This window comes from Triticum urartu, chromosome 7A (genome assembly GCF_056163025.1).
Source record: "Triticum urartu cultivar PI428250 chromosome 7A, HENAU_Tu73, whole genome shotgun sequence".
In the NCBI taxonomy this organism is placed as follows: domain Eukaryota; kingdom Viridiplantae; phylum Streptophyta; class Magnoliopsida; order Poales; family Poaceae; genus Triticum; species Triticum urartu.
Genome location: NC_141879.1, coordinates 8,111,843 through 8,124,706, shown reverse-complemented (window position 1 = coordinate 8,124,706; position 12,864 = coordinate 8,111,843). Strand labels below are relative to the sequence as shown.

At 44.1% G+C, this 12,864-nt stretch overlaps 1 protein-coding gene and 1 long non-coding RNA gene across 5 annotated transcripts; one reads left to right on the top strand and one right to left on the bottom strand.

Moving 5' to 3' along the window:
- The first annotated feature begins 6,855 nt into the window (after positions 1-6,855).
- LOC125521861 (MDIS1-interacting receptor like kinase 1-like) lies at positions 6,856-9,146 on the top strand. 4 transcript variants are annotated; one of them, XM_048686921.2, is made up of 4 exons: positions 6,856-7,376; positions 7,461-7,484; positions 7,613-8,284; positions 8,527-9,146. In XM_048686921.2, the coding sequence occupies exons 3-4, from the start codon at positions 7,666-7,668 to the stop codon at positions 8,895-8,897; spliced, it is 990 nt and encodes a 329-aa protein (XP_048542878.2). In that variant the 5' UTR covers positions 6,856-7,376; positions 7,461-7,484; positions 7,613-7,665; the 3' UTR covers positions 8,898-9,146. The 4 variants fall into 4 exon arrangements, with proteins under 4 accessions (XP_048542878.2, XP_048542880.2, XP_048542879.2 ...); XM_048686923.2 differs by lacking the exon at positions 7,461-7,484 and having other exon boundaries at positions 6,856-7,206; XM_048686922.2 differs by lacking the exon at positions 7,461-7,484 and having other exon boundaries at positions 6,856-7,288.
- Positions 9,147-10,620: 1,474 nt separating this feature from the next.
- LOC147956817 (uncharacterized) lies at positions 10,621-12,609 on the bottom strand. The gene is made up of 2 exons (XR_015610657.1): positions 12,304-12,609; positions 10,621-11,277 (listed from the first exon to the last, which is right to left on the bottom strand). It is a non-coding gene; the product is annotated as an uncharacterized LOC147956817 (long non-coding RNA).
- Positions 12,610-12,864: the final 255 nt, after the last annotated feature.

Below are 12,864 nucleotides of genomic sequence, written 5' to 3'. Positions count from 1 at the left end.
CTACATTGTTCTCGAACCCGTAGGGTCCGCACGCTTAAGGTTTCGATGACAGTTATATTATGAGTTTATACGTTTTGATGTACCGAAGGTTGTTCGGTGTCCCGGATGTGATCTCGGACATGACGAGGAGTCTCGAAATGGTCGAGACATAAAGATTGATATATTGGAAGCCTATGTTTGGATATCGGAAGTGTTCCGGGTGAAATCAGGATTTTACCGGAGTACCGGGAGGTTACCGGAACCCCTCGGGAGCTATATGGGCCTTAGTGGGCCTTAGTGGAAAAGAGAACAGGCAGCCTGAGATGGGCCACGCGCCCCTCCCCTCCCTTGGTCCGAATAGGACAAGGAGAGGGGGCCGGCCCCCCTTTCTCTTTTCCCCCCTCCGCGAATCCTATTCCAACTAGGATTGGGGGGGGGGAATCCTACCCCCGGAGGGAGTAGGACTCCTCCTGGCGCACCACCTCTAGGCCGGCCGCACCCCCCCCCCCCCCCTTGAGCCTTTATATACGGAGGCAGGGGCACCCCAGAAACACACAAGTTGATCCATGTGATCATATTCTTAGCCGTGTGCGGCGCTCCCTGCCACCATAGTCCTCGATATTATTGTAGTGGTGCTTAGGCAAAGCCCTGCGACAGTAGTACATCAAGATCGTCACCACGCCGTCGTGCTGACGGAACTCTTCCCCGACACTTTGCTGGATCGGAGTCCGGGGATCGTCATCGAGTTGAACGTGTGCTAAAACTCGAAGGTGTCGTAGTTTCGGTGCTTGATCGGTCGGGCCGTGGAGACGTACGACTACATCAACCAAACGCTTCCGTTGTCGATCTACAAGGGTACGTAGATCACACTCTTCCCTCTCGTTGCTATGCATCACCATGATCTTGCGTGTGCGTAGGAATTTTTTTGAAATTACTACGTTCCCCAACAGCAACCCCTCAGCATTTGATACTGGTTCAGTTGCTAAGAGTAGTAGCTCAAAACGGGAGTTGCAGAATAAACAGAAACTAGTAAAGGGTGAGGTGACGATGTGTGTTGGAAGTAGTTCCAAGATTGATATGATCATCATCGCACACTCCCTATACTTTCGGGATTAGTGTTGAAACTAAATAAGTATTATTTGGTGTTTGCGTTGAGCATGAATATGATTTGATCATGTTTATTGCAATACGGTTATTCATTAAAGTCAGAGAATAATTGTTGTTCTGTTTACATGAATAAAACCTTCGATGGTCATACACCCAATGAAAATAGTTCGTTGGATCTTGATCGTAGTGTTACACATATTCATAATATTGAAACCAAAAGATGCAAAGTTAATAATGATAGTGCAACTTATTTGTGGCACTGCCGTTTAGGTCATATCGGTGTAAAGCGCATGAAGAAACTCCATACTGATGGACTTTTGGAACCACTTGATTATGAATCACTTGGTACTTGCGAACCATGCCTCATGGGCAAGATGACTAAGACTCTGTTCTCCGGAACAATGGAGCGAGCAACAGATTTGTTGGAAATCATACATACCAATGTATGTGGTTCGATGAATATTAAGGCTTGTAGCAGGTATCATTATTTTCTGACCTTCACAGATAATTTGAGCAGATATGGGGATATCTACTTGATGAAACATAAGTCTGAAACATTTGAACAGTTCAAAGAATTTCAGAGTGAAGTGGAAAATCATCGTGACAAGAAAATAAAAGTTTCTACGATATGATTGCAGAGGTAAAATATTTGAGTTACGAGTTTGGCCTTCAATTAAAACAATGTGAAATAGTTTCACTACTCACGCCACCTGGAACACCATAGTGTAATGGTGTGTCCGAACGTCATAACCGTACTTTATTAGATATAGTGCGATCTATGATGTCTCTTACCGATCTACCACTATCGTTTTGGGGTTATGCATTAGAGACAGATGCATTCATGTTAAATAGGGCACCATCTAAATCCGTTGAGACGACACCGTGTGAACTATGGTTTGGCAAGAAACCTAAGTTGTCATTTCTTAAAGTTTGGAGTTGCGATGCTTATGTGAAAAAGTTTCATCTCGATAAGCTCAAACTCAAATCGGAGAAATATGTCTTCATAGGATACCCAAAGGAGACAGTTGGGTACACCTTCTATCACAGATCCGCAGGCAAGACATTCGTTGCTAAGAATGGATCCTTTCTAGAGAAGGAGTTTCTCTCGAAAGAAGTGAGTGGGAGGAAAGTAGAAAACTTGATAAGGTAATTGTACCTTCTCCCTTATTGGAAAATAGTTCATCACAGAAATCTGTTCCTGTGACTACTACACCAATTAGTGAGGAAGCTAATGATGATGATCATGTAACTTCAGATCAAGTTACTACCGAATCTCGTAGGTAAACCAGAGTGAGATCCGCACCAGAGTGGTACGGTAATCCTATTCTGGAGGTCATGTTACTTGACCATGACGAACCTACAAACTATGAGGAAGCGATGATGAGCCCAGATTCCGATAAATGGCTTGAGGCCATGAAATCTGAGATAGGATCCATGTATGAGAACAAAGTGTGGACTTTGGTGGACTTGCCCGAGGATCGGCAAGTCATTGATAATAAATGGATCTTCAAGTGGAAGACGGACACGGATAGTAGTGTTACTATCTACAAAGCTAGAATTGTCGCAAAAGGTTTTAGACAAGTTCAAGGTGTTGACTACGATGAGAGTTTCTCACTCATATCTATGCTTAAGTCTATCCGAATCATGTTAGCAATTGCCGCATTTTATGAAATCTGGCAAATGGATAAACAAAACTGCATTCCTTAATGGATTTATTAAAGAAGAGTTGTATGTGATGCAACAAGATGGTTTTGTCAATCCTAAAGGTGCTAACAAAATATGCAAGCTCCAGCGATCCATTTATGGACTGGTGCAAGCATCTTGGAGTTGGAATATACGCTTTGATAAGTTGATCAAAGCATATAGTTTTATACAGACTTGTGGTGAAGCCTGTATTTACAAGAAAGTGAGTGGGAGCACTACAACATTTCTGATAAGTATATGTGAATGACATATTGTTGATCGGAAATAATGTAGAATTATTCTGCAAAGCATAAAGGAGTGTTTGAAAGGATTTTTTCAAAGAAAGACCTCGGTGAAGCTGCTTACATATTGAGTATCAAGATCTATAGAGATAGATCAAGACGCTTGATAAGTTTTTTCAATGAGTACATACCTTGACAAGATTTTGAAGTAGTTCAAAATGGAACAGTCAAAGAAAAAGTTTCTTGCCTGTGTTACAAGGTGTGAAGTTGAGTAAGACTCAAAGCCCGACCATGGCAGCAGATAGAAAGAGAATGAAAGTCATTCCCTATGCCTCAGTCATAGGTTCTATAAAGTATGCCATGCTGTGTACCAGATCTATTGTATACCATACACTGTGTTAAGAGAGGGAGTACAATAGTGATCTAGGAGTAGATCAATGGACAGCAGTCAAAATTATCCTTACTAGAATAAGGATATGTTTCTCGATTACGGAGGTGACAAAAGGTTCGTCGTAAAGGGTTACGTCGATGCAAATTTTGACACTGATCCAGATGACTCTAAGTCTCAATCTAGATACATATTGAAAGTGGGAGCAATTAGCTAGAGTAGCTCCATGCAGAGCATTGTTGACATAGAAATTTGCAAAATACATGCGGATTTGAATGTGGCAGACCCGTTGACTAAACTTCTCTCACAAGAAAAACATGATCACTTTTTGGGTCTTAATCACATAGCGATGTGAACTAGATTATTGAATCTAGTAAACCCTTTGGGTGTTAGTCACATGGAGATGTGAACCAATCACATAAAGATGTGAACTATTGATGTTAAATCACATGGCGATGTGATCTAGATTATTGACTCTAGTGCAAGTGGGAGACTGAAGGAAATATGCCCTAGAGGCAATAATAAAGTTATTATTTATTTCCTTATATCATGATAAATGTTTATTATTCATGCTAGAATTGTATTAACCGGAAACATAATACATGTGTGAATACATAGACGAACAGAGTGTCACTAGTATGCCTCTACTTGACTATCTCGTTAATCAAAGATGGTTATGTTTCCTAACCATGGACAAAGAGTTGTCATTTGATTAAACGGGATCACATCATTAGTTGAATGATCTGATTGACATGACCCATTCCATTAACTTAGCACCCGATCGTTTAGTATGTTGCTATTGCTTTCTTCATGACTTATACATGTTCCTATGACTATGAGATTATGTAACTCCCGTGTGCCGGAGGAACACTTTGTGTGCTACCAAACATCACAACGTAACTGGGTGATTATAAAGGTGCTCTACAGGTGTCTCCAAAGGTAGATGTTGGGTTGACGTATTTCAAGATTAGGATTTGTCACTCCGATCGTCGGAGAGGTATCTCTGGGCCCTCTTGGTAATGCACATCACTTAAGCCTTGCAAGCAATGCAACTAATGAGTTAGTTGCGAGATGATGTATTACGGAACGAGTAAAGAGACTTTCCGGTAACGAGATTGAACTAGGTATTGGATACCGACGATCGAATCTCGGGCAAGTAACATACCGATGACAAAGGGAACAACGTATGTTGTTATGCGGTCTGACCGATAAAGATCTTCGTAGAATATGTAGGAACCAATATGGGCATCCAGGTCCCTCTATTGGTTATTGACCGGAGACATGTCTCGGTCATGTCTACATTGTTCTCGAACCCGTAGGGTCCGCACGCTTAAGGTTTCGATGACAGTTATATTATGAGTTTATACGTTTTGATGTACCAAAGGTTGTTCAGTGTCCCGGATGTGATCTCGGACATGACGAGGAGTCTCGAAATGGTCGAGACATAAAGATTGATATATTGGAAGCCTATGTTTGGATATCGGAAGTGTTTCGGGTGAAATCGGGATTTTACCGGAGTACCGGGAGGTTACCGGAACCCCCCGGGAGCTATCTGGGCCTTAGTGGGCCTTAGTGGAAAAGAGAAGAGGCAGCCTGAGATGGGCCGCGCGCCCCTCCCCTCCCTTGGTCCGAATAGGACAAGGAGAGGGGGTCGGCCCCCCTTTCTCTTTTCCCCCCTCCATGAATCCTATTCCAACTAGGATTGGGGGGGATCCTACTCCCGGAGGGAGTAGGACTCCTCCTGGCGCGCCACCTCTAGGCCGGCCGCACCGCCCCCCCTTGAGCCTTTATATACGGAGGCAGGGGCACCCCAGAAACACAGAAGTTGATCCACGTGATCATATTCTTAGCCGTGTGCGGCGCTCCCTGCCACCATAGTCCTCGATAATATTGTAGCGATGCTTAGGCAAAGCCCTGCGACAGTAGTACATCAAGATCATCACCACGCCGTCGTGCTGACGGAACTCTTCCCCGACACTTTGCTGGATCGGAGTCCGGGGATTGTCATCGAGTTGAACGTGTGCTAAAACTCGAAGGTGCCGTAGTTTCGGTGCTTGATCGGTCGGGCCGTGGAGACGTACGACTACATCAACCAAACGCTTCCGTTGTCGATCTACAAGGGTACGTAGATCACACTCTTCCCTCTCATTGCTATGCATCACCATGATCTTGCGTGTGCGTAGGAATTTTTTTGAAATTACTACGTTCCCCAACAGCAACCCCTCAGCATTTGATACTGGTTCAGTTGCTAAGAGTAGTAACTCAAAACGGGAGTTGCAGAATAAACAAAAACTAGTAAAGGGTGAGGTGACGATGTGTGTTGGAAGTAGTTCCAAGATCGATATGATCATCATCGCACACTCCCTATACTTTCGGGATTAGTGTTAAAACTAAATAAGTATTATTTGGTGTTTGCGTTGAGCATGAATATGATTTGATCATGTTTATTGCAATACGGTTATTCATTAAAGTCAGAGAATAATTGTTGTTCTGTTTACATGAATAAAACCTTCGATGGTCATACACCCAATGAAAATAGTTCGTTGGATCTTGATCGTAGTGTTACACATATTCATAATATTGAAACCAAAAGATGAAAAGTTAATAATGATAGTGCAACTTATTTGTGGCACTGCCGTTTAGGTCATATCGGTGTAAAGCGCATGAAGAAACTCCATACTGATGGACTTTTGGAACCACTTGATTATGAATCACTTGGTACTTGCGAACCATGCCTCATGGGCAAGATGACTAAGACTCTGTTCTCCGGAACAATGGAGCGAGCAACAGATTTGTTGGAAATCATACATACCGATGTATGTGGTTCGATGAATATTAAGGCTTGCAGCAGGTATCATTATTTTCTGACCTTCATAGATGATTTGAGCAGATATGGGGATATCTACTTGATGAAACATAAGTCTGAAACATTTGAACAGTTCAAAGAATTTCAGAGTGAAGTGGAAAATCATCGTGACAAGAAAATAAAAGTTTCTACGATATGATTGCAGAGGTAAAATATTTGAGTTACGAGTTTGGCCTTCAATTAAAACAATGTGAAATAGTTTCACTACTCACGCCACCTGGAACACCATAGTGTAATGGTGTGTCCGAACGTCATAACCGTACTTTATTAGATATAGTGCGATCTATGATGTCTCTTACCGATCTACCACTATCGTTTTGGGGTTATGCATTAGAGACAGCTGCATTCATGTTAAATAGGGCACCATCTAAATCCGTTGAGACGACACCGTGTGAACTATGGTTTGGCAAGAAACCTAAGTTGTCATTTCTTAAAGTTTGGAGTTGCGATGCTTATGTGAAAAAGTTTCATCTCGATAAGCTCAAACTCAAATCGGAGAAATATGTCTTCATAGGATACCCAAAGGAGACAGTTGGGTACACCTTCTATCACAGATCCGCAGGCAAGACATTCGTTGCTAAGAATGAATCTGCCGCCCATCTCTCTCTCCCTCTCTACGCAGCATTCCCCTCCCCTTCTCCTCTCCTCTCCACCATCCCATCGGCGTCGATCCGGCCGGAGACGTTAGATCTGTCGGCGATGGGGTCGCCGCGAAGGCCGCCGGGTCTGGATCCGGACGAGATGAAGCTCTTGTTGCGCAGGCGACTTGGGACGGCTGGCCGTGCCCGAGTGGGAGGCCCACCGTCGGTCTGCCGGTACGCCCGACAAGGCATGGTCGGGTTCCTCACCGCTTCGAGCTCCCGTGCACTGCATCGCCTCGCCCGTATTTCAGCTTCTCTTCTCCAACTCCGACCGCCGCCGCCGCCGCTCAAATTCCTTTGGTGCATACGCTCCTCTCCTCTACCTCTACGTTTCCCCTCAACTAATTTGATGCCTCCTCTTCTCTCTTTTTCTCTCTCAGTGGTAAGCAACACTCCATGAATTTAGTTCTGCAGCTCGGTTCTGACTTCTGAATGTTCTCATCTGATTTGCACTAGTAGCTGAATCCTGGTATCAGCAGACGTTATAGTAGTAGGTTATAGTATCTGCAGGCTACCGCCAATTTCAGATCATCATTTCAGTAGTTTGATCCTTACATGTTCTATGTATGGGAACCGTGGTATTTCCTGTCAACATTTTGCTGTCAAACTAATTACAAACATGCATCTCTCTTTAGTAATTATATGTGTATACATCTTTGGAGAAGGAGACAATAATACTAAGTACGAATATGTGATATGTTTGCAGGCTGATACATTCTTGACACGAACCTCTTCACGCACTACCCGGCCGCTAAGACAATGCAGCTCTGGAGCCGTCCTGCCAAGACACTGCCTATTGCGCTCAATGGACAGGCCATAGTCAACAGCCTTACTGAAAATAATAAGAAAATGGTGTGGGTTAGCAGAATGGTAAGGGATGACGAACTCCACATAATACAGGTTCAAGCCATTGCTGGCATCAGTCTCCCAACTACGCTGGTCGTCAAGAAGTTCCAGAATGAAAACCTAGCACTACAAGTGGATGACAATGTCAAGTACCACTACATTTCAGAGATGTTCCTGTTAGCCAGCAATTCTCACGACAACATCATCAAAGTTGTAGACCTCATCCAGTGGGAAGACGCCATCATGCTTGTCTATGAGTATCCGGTGAATGGCAGCCTTCAATCCTGGCTGCACCAACCCATGGATGCTGGTCGGCCGCTGAGCTGGCCAGTGAGGAGGCTCATTGCCATCGGCGTGGCCAAAGGACTCTGCCACATGCACCACAGATGCAAAAGACCGATTATCCACAACAACATCAACTCGAACAACATCTTGCTTGATCAGAATTTCAAGCCTGTAATAGCCAGTTTTGACGCTGCACAGATGAATATGGCCGGCCTGCCTCTTGGTAACTTTGGGTACGCAGCTCCGGGTATGTTAGGCGATCGATTCACGCAATGGAATTCTGTCTTAACTTTTCTTCATTACAGGGAATTCTGTCTACACTATCTTGGTCTTTTAACTAGTACTCCCTCCGTCCCAAAATTCTTGTCTTAGATTTGTCTAAATACGAATGTATCAAGTCACGTTTTAGTATTAGGTACATCCATATCTAGACAAATCTAAGACAAGAATTTTGAGACGGAGGGAGTACTAATAAATGATTAACTGCAGAATATGGGGTGGCAGCAAGCGAGCTGACGGAGAAGGTTGACACTTACAGCTTTGGGGTGCTCATGCTGGAGCTTGTCACGGGGCGGATGGCCAATGAAGCTGGAGCCGATGGTCATTTGGCGACCTGGGCGTGGAAGAACTTCACTAAGCTGATGGCAAACCAACAGGAAATGTTCCAGAGTGCCGTGGACAGGGACATCCCAGATCAAGCGCGGTACATGAAGGAGATGGCAACTGTGTTCATGCTGGGCGTGGATTGCACCGTTGGGAATCCGCAGCAAAGGCCGTCCATGCGGATGGCTCTCAAACGACTGCGCCGCGGCTGTGGCCGTGGCCCATTCCGTGGCCTCCTCACCTGCTATCTGCTGTGATGCTTGTTGTCTTTTCTAGACATCACGAATGAATGGTCCATATGATGACTTGGTTGAATTAATTGGTAGATACATCTCAAGTACAAGTAGTGATGTGGAGTGGACTGTGCTGTCTTTTTCTGAGAACATTTTGCTGTCCTCTTGTGTTCACCTCTGCAATATTCTGCTGCTTGTTTTCCTTGTCGGTGTGCAAACACCTACTTGTGAGGAATTGAGCAACTAGTTTCTGACATAACATTATCCTGGTTATTGTTATTTGTTACATTCTGCAGGGTCACGTTTTATATTTATGTTCCTTCTCCTGACTGAAGCAGCATTGAACTACTCCCTCCGTTCGGAATTACTTGTCTTGGAAATGGATGTATTTAGAACTAAAATACGTCTAGATACATCCATTTCTGCGACAAGTAATTCCGAACGGAGGGAGTACTAGACAGGTCTTGAACATGTACCATGTTTGTGTTTAGCTAGAAGAATATGCAGTAAAAGTCTGCACTATTTTTAGCTAGGTTCATTCTTTTTCGTTGTCCCTTCTTTGTTGTTTTCATACCCCTATTATTCGTAGTTTTCCTCGACTATTTGTTCCTGACACTCATATTGCTTTCTAATCAGGGTGACCCTGCCATGCATACCCGTCTGAATTCTTAATAACTAATTATTTATTTGATTGAATTAAAGCAAGCACGAAACAAGATCTTCACATTTAATGGGATCTGGGTTTTTTTAATGGGAGGGAGAAAATTCAGCGGGAAGGGGTGGTGGGAGGTGAGATGAATATAAAACAGACGAAAAATAGCCAGACGGAAATAAACTTATTGCATTACTTACGTACTGTACGTGCATGGCATTACGAACGCTATTGCATCTCCGGTTTTAAGTAACTGAATTCAAATGCAAACAGTTTCAGTTTCACCATCACACAAGCAGTGCAGGATTCATCGTCTCTGCTGCTGCTGCCCCCTTCTCATACAGCAAGAACAGCACAACACATCAACCTCACTGCTTTCTGAAATATTACACTTTTCTTTTGGAAATTTCATGGACAACGTGTAATCTGAAACCAATAGAGCCAGATTAAATACACACATCAAGACGACACACAGTCTCCCAATTCAGCTTCCAGCACACACGCGACGACATAATCCAGTCAGAAAACAAGCACATTCCCATGCTGGACAAAAGAGTAACAGTGTCAGGCACCCTGCGTGCCTTACCAAGAGGGCGTGTTCCACACAAAGTTGCATAAAATCCATCAGCTTCAGCGGCGGACTCTTGCCATATACCTGAGGAGAACACTGGCCACTACTACTTGAGACCATAAATCATCAGGCAATAATACATTGGGGAAAAAGAAGTATTATTCCTACAAATCGATCACATAAGAATGATGCATTTGATCCCCAACTTTGCATAAGGTGATATTGTACTTTGAAGAAACTGAACATAGTTGACACTTCACATTTTGAAAACTTAACATGAACTGCTTGTCAATATAGAGCAAAACACAAACAGCTCCCCTGAGATGTATCTAGTCAAGTAAGCCACCATAGAAGTTAGGTGGGGAACATAGTTAAAAAATATAGCTAAGCACTTAAAAGCCTATTTTTATCGGTGCATGCAACAAAGAACAGCAAAGGTCGAAAAAACAGATCCTCGGAAATTAAGTAATTGTGCAGCAAAAAATAATAGTAGCAGCAGTTTTCCATAGAAAGTTTGCAGCAGATGAAAACCCAATCGTCCATGAAATCCATTAGCTCCAGAACCGTACCAATAGTTGCAAGAGAAGCATCTAAAGGTTTCTATGGCAATAACAATTACTTAAGATACAAGGTTTCTAGATAATATTTTGCATCAACAAAACAGTAACCGATAACTGTTAGCTCGTACCCACAAATTTCCATTCAATTTCCTCATATGACAAACAACTGCAGGCTTCAGTGAGAAGCTTCAACTTCATGCCCTGTGCTCCCATCATCACCAACCAAAGAAGGAGGTCAAGGCATATTATACAGATGGGCACAGCCATCAAATTTCAAATTCCTCATCACAGAGGGGTGAAATGGTTGTGGCGTTGGAGGTGCTTGTGGTGGTTGTTGTTGTGGTTGTGGTGGTAGTGGTAGTGGTGCCATGGGCGGCGGAGGAGCATGTGGTGGTGGTGATTGTTGTGATGGCTCCGTTGCCGGCGGTAGTGGTGGTAGTGGTCGTGGACGGGATCAAGGGATGCTCCGCTAGTGGTGCAACCATTGCTGCGAGCAGTTCACTGCCCATTGCTTGAGACTCGAGGTGATGGAGTGATGGAGATTCTAGGTCCCTGGTTGGCTAGCTTTGCTGAAGATAGTACTAGTTGTTTAGGAGCACAACGTTCTCTGTTTGCGGCCAGCTGAATAGAACAAATGCACGCCCCCAGTTAGTTGATAAAACTAGTTGTTCAAAGTAACAGAACTTGGAATGCAAAATTAATGAGAAAATAAATAGCAGCAGTTACAAAAAGCATATACCTCCCCTGCTCTGCTCTGCACTATACCTCCCAAACTTACCATACACTGCCAAAGAAAGAAAATGTAACTTGCTCAATACCTCCTCCAAACTTACCATACACATCAGAAATTCCAACCATGTAAAAAAAGTGGCCGCTTTTATGGGAGTGGAGAGTGGACTATCCATAGCTTATCCATATACATAAAAAAAAGGTCTGCAGGTGTTGCAGGAGCAGTGAGATCTAGCAATCAGGTGGACTATTTTTCTTGGATGTCTAAGTTTGTTCTTCCATCTAGCTTCAGGAGTAGGCTCCTAAGACCTGCCATATCCATATGTTCGTTTCGACGAATTATCTGCAGCTTCAAGCTGCGGGACCTGATAAACAACCTTTGCTAGAGAAGCAAACTGTAAAAACTCACTCAGTTGTCTATTTGCACAAGAAATCGCTCGGGTTGTCTTGAAATCAGAAAGATGTACGAGCGTCACACGCAGGAGCGTAGGAGACGAGCATTATCATTGATTTTATTATCTTCTTCTTACTTAATTTGTTTGACTGAATGGGACCCCCCCCCCCCCCCCCACACACACACACACACACAAAAAAAATCCCCCATTTTTGTCGGATTGGGTTGCTCTTAGGTTACCTAGAGTAGACTACTAAGGGTAAGCTTGTTTTCCCATCTATCCCCCGCCCCCGGCATGAACTCCTGGGCGCCCCTGTATGTGTATGTAGCCCTAGAGACTGCACACATCTACTACAGTACAAGTCTCTCTAGTAGGTGGCAACCTTGGTGAAGAAGGGAGACGCCTGTAAATAAATCCGTGGAGACGAGTTGCATCTAAGCTACAGATGGAGATGGGGGGACTGACTGAAATAGCTAGCTTCAATGGAGTGGAGTGGAGTAATACAGGCGCGCGTGCATCTTACCACCGGCCGGCGCGCGTCACCCTGCTCGCACTCGGCCGCGCTGCAGCGACGGCAACGCCTCGCTCGCCCTCCGGTGGCCAAGACAGGCTAGTCCCCCGCCGCCGCCGCCGGGGATGGACAAGAAACCTGGAGGAAGGCCGGCCGGGCGGGGAGCGTGTCTCCCATCTGGGTGGGGATGGATCGAATCGATGGAGCAGCAGAGCACACTACAGAGAGTGTGCTCATCTCTGCTCTACCTCTACTTTTTTTTTTTACGCTAGCTAGCTAGCTGCTACGGCCCATTCACTCGAGGCCCAAGCAATTTAATCAGGACTTGGGTTCTACTGTACAAGCTACAAGTTCACGGCCTTCTATCAAGTCATGCATTTTGCATTGCGTGGCTCCAGCAAACAACTTGGACTTGTTACAAGTTTTGCTGTTACTCAAAAACAAAAATTACAACTTTTGTTCACAAGTAGTTTAGACATGCCAACATTTTTCTAGGAATTCTTCTCTAAAACAACATTAAAGAAAATTGGGCATCATAAACCAATTTTACAAAGGCACGTGAACATTTGTTTT